The sequence below is a fragment of the Bison bison genome, unplaced genomic scaffold (genome assembly GCF_000754665.1).
Source record: "Bison bison bison isolate TAMUID 2011002044 unplaced genomic scaffold, Bison_UMD1.0 scf7180017847416, whole genome shotgun sequence".
In the NCBI taxonomy this organism is placed as follows: Eukaryota; Metazoa; Chordata; class Mammalia; order Artiodactyla; family Bovidae; genus Bison; species Bison bison.
The window spans coordinates 25,532-27,591 of NW_011477989.1; the positions used below are offsets into that span (position 1 = coordinate 25,532).

At 64.0% G+C, this 2,060-nt stretch overlaps 1 protein-coding gene across 4 annotated transcripts in view; it reads left to right on the plus strand.

The window, feature by feature from the left end:
• PUF60 (poly-U binding splicing factor 60KDa) overlaps nucleotides 1-2,060 on the plus strand; it is a 13,222-nt gene that overhangs the window by 9,791 nt on the left and 1,371 nt on the right. For all 4 annotated transcript variants that reach the window (XM_010843168.1, XM_010843155.1, XM_010843147.1 and 1 more), the window contains 4 exons: nucleotides 1,192-1,353; nucleotides 1,424-1,516; nucleotides 1,622-1,835; nucleotides 1,925-2,060. In XM_010843168.1, the coding sequence (XP_010841470.1) occupies nucleotides 1,192-1,353; nucleotides 1,424-1,516; nucleotides 1,622-1,835; nucleotides 1,925-2,060 (605 nt within the window). The remainder of the gene's footprint in view (nucleotides 1-1,191; nucleotides 1,354-1,423; nucleotides 1,517-1,621; nucleotides 1,836-1,924) is intronic.

Sequence of the window (2,060 nt, forward strand, 5' to 3'; positions counted from 1 at the left end):
GCGTCTGTCTGTGGGAGCAGGTCAGGCAGGGGGCTCTGGGCACCCCCACTGTTGGGGAGCCCACACTGAAGAGGAGACATGCTCCTATCCTGGAGAACTTTGACCCCAGGGGCAGCTGGTCTCACATCTGGGGCAACTGGCGCAAGAGGGGACATAAGTGTTGGGGGGGGACAGTCCTTGATCTCGACAGGAAGCCTGTGGCCTCTTTGTTGGGAGCAGTTTGAGGAGGGGGTCCTGTCTGGGGGCCATGAGCCTTATTTTTAGGCTCCTCTTGGCAGGATGTGGGGGCCTGGCCAGTTGGCAGTTGGCCTAGACCAGTTGGCATGTCTGAAAAAAGAAGCTGGCCTCTGGTTATGGGGAATCTCAGGAGGGTGTGGGGGTCCCCCGCTGAGGGGCTGGAGCCAGGGCCCATCTCCTTGGCCTGCCCTGGGCCTGTGGTCTCCCCCCAGTGCCCCATGGCAAGTGGCTCTGGGGCACTGCCCGTGAGGCCTGTCATCTGAGGTGGCCGGGTGGGAGTGTCTCCTCGAGCGACTGGGGGCCCCAGCATGGAGGCGGTGGCGCCCGCCCGCACGGACCCCGGGGCGTCTCCTCTCGGTGGCTCCGCTCCCTCGTGAGGCTCCCAGGGACCAGCAGCCCTTTCTATGAGGGTTCAAGGCGCTGGGGCTGCGCGAGCGGTGCTGCCAGTCTTCTCTCCGGGGAGTCCCTGACTGGGCTCCTTACCTCCTCCCTGGGGTCTCTTCTGGGCAGTAGCTGCCCCGTCTTTGCCCCCTCTCTTGCCTCACACCAGCGTCCCTGCAGCCTGGCGGCTCCCCCTTCCCTCTCTATCTGAGTGCATGGCCAGGACCCTGAGAGGACCTCCCAGCCCGCCCAGGTGCCCGGCCCCAGAGTGGAGGGCTTGCAGCCCTGCCTTCCGACCAGCTGTCAGCTGTGCTGTCAGTCTGCCCGGGACCTGGGTGGGCCAGGGTGTGTTTGTTTCCTGCCTTCAGGCCTGACTTTCCTTCCTGGGCTGGGGTCTTGCCGACCCCTGCCACCCTGACTGCAGGGGCGGATCCTGCACCACACCACCGCGTGGGGAGCCCTCCCCACAGCGGAGCAGGAGGGGGAGGGGTGGGCCAGGAGGGGAAGGGGCTGCCCAGCGTCTAGCCACCCCTCACAGGCCAGTGGCTCTGTCTCCCCTTGTTCCTGCTCCAGATGGCGGCTCAGCGGCAGCGGGCACTGGCCATCATGTGCCGGGTCTACGTGGGCTCCATCTACTACGAGCTAGGGGAGGACACCATCCGCCAGGCGTTCGCCCCCTTTGGGCCTATCAAGAGCATCGACATGTCCTGGGACTCCGTCACCATGAAGCACAAGGTGAGGGTCCGTCTGCCACCTCGCCCCAGCCCTGCGCTCTCCTGGCCTAACTGCATGTTCCTATGTCCAGGGCTTTGCGTTCGTGGAGTATGAGGTCCCAGAAGCCGCCCAGCTGGCCTTGGAGCAGATGAATTCCGTGATGCTGGGAGGCAGGAACATCAAGGTGAGGGCTGGGGAGGGGACCTTGGGGCCAGTGTGCAGCGTGTTCTGTGTCCAGACAGCCAGCCTAGACTGACTGGGGGCTCTTTGTCTCCTGTCTCTACCCCAGGTGGGCAGACCCAGCAACATAGGGCAGGCTCAGCCCATCATAGACCAGCTGGCCGAGGAGGCGCGGGCCTTCAACCGCATCTACGTGGCTTCCGTGCACCAGGACCTCTCGGATGATGACATCAAGAGTGTGTTTGAGGCCTTTGGCAAGATCAAATCCTGCACGCTGGCTCGGGACCCCACGACTGGCAAACACAAGGGCTATGGCTTCATTGGTGAGTTTGGGAAGGTGGGGGTGGGGTGAAGCCCCCTCTCCCCACACCCCAGGCCCAAGGCTGGCCCTCACTGCGCTCCTGCTCTGCAGAATATGAGAAAGCCCAATCGTCCCAGGATGCTGTGTCTTCCATGAACCTTTTTGACCTGGGGGGCCAGTACTTGCGGGTGGGCAAGGCTGTCACACCCCCTATGCCCCTGCTTACACCGGCCACACCTGGAGGCCT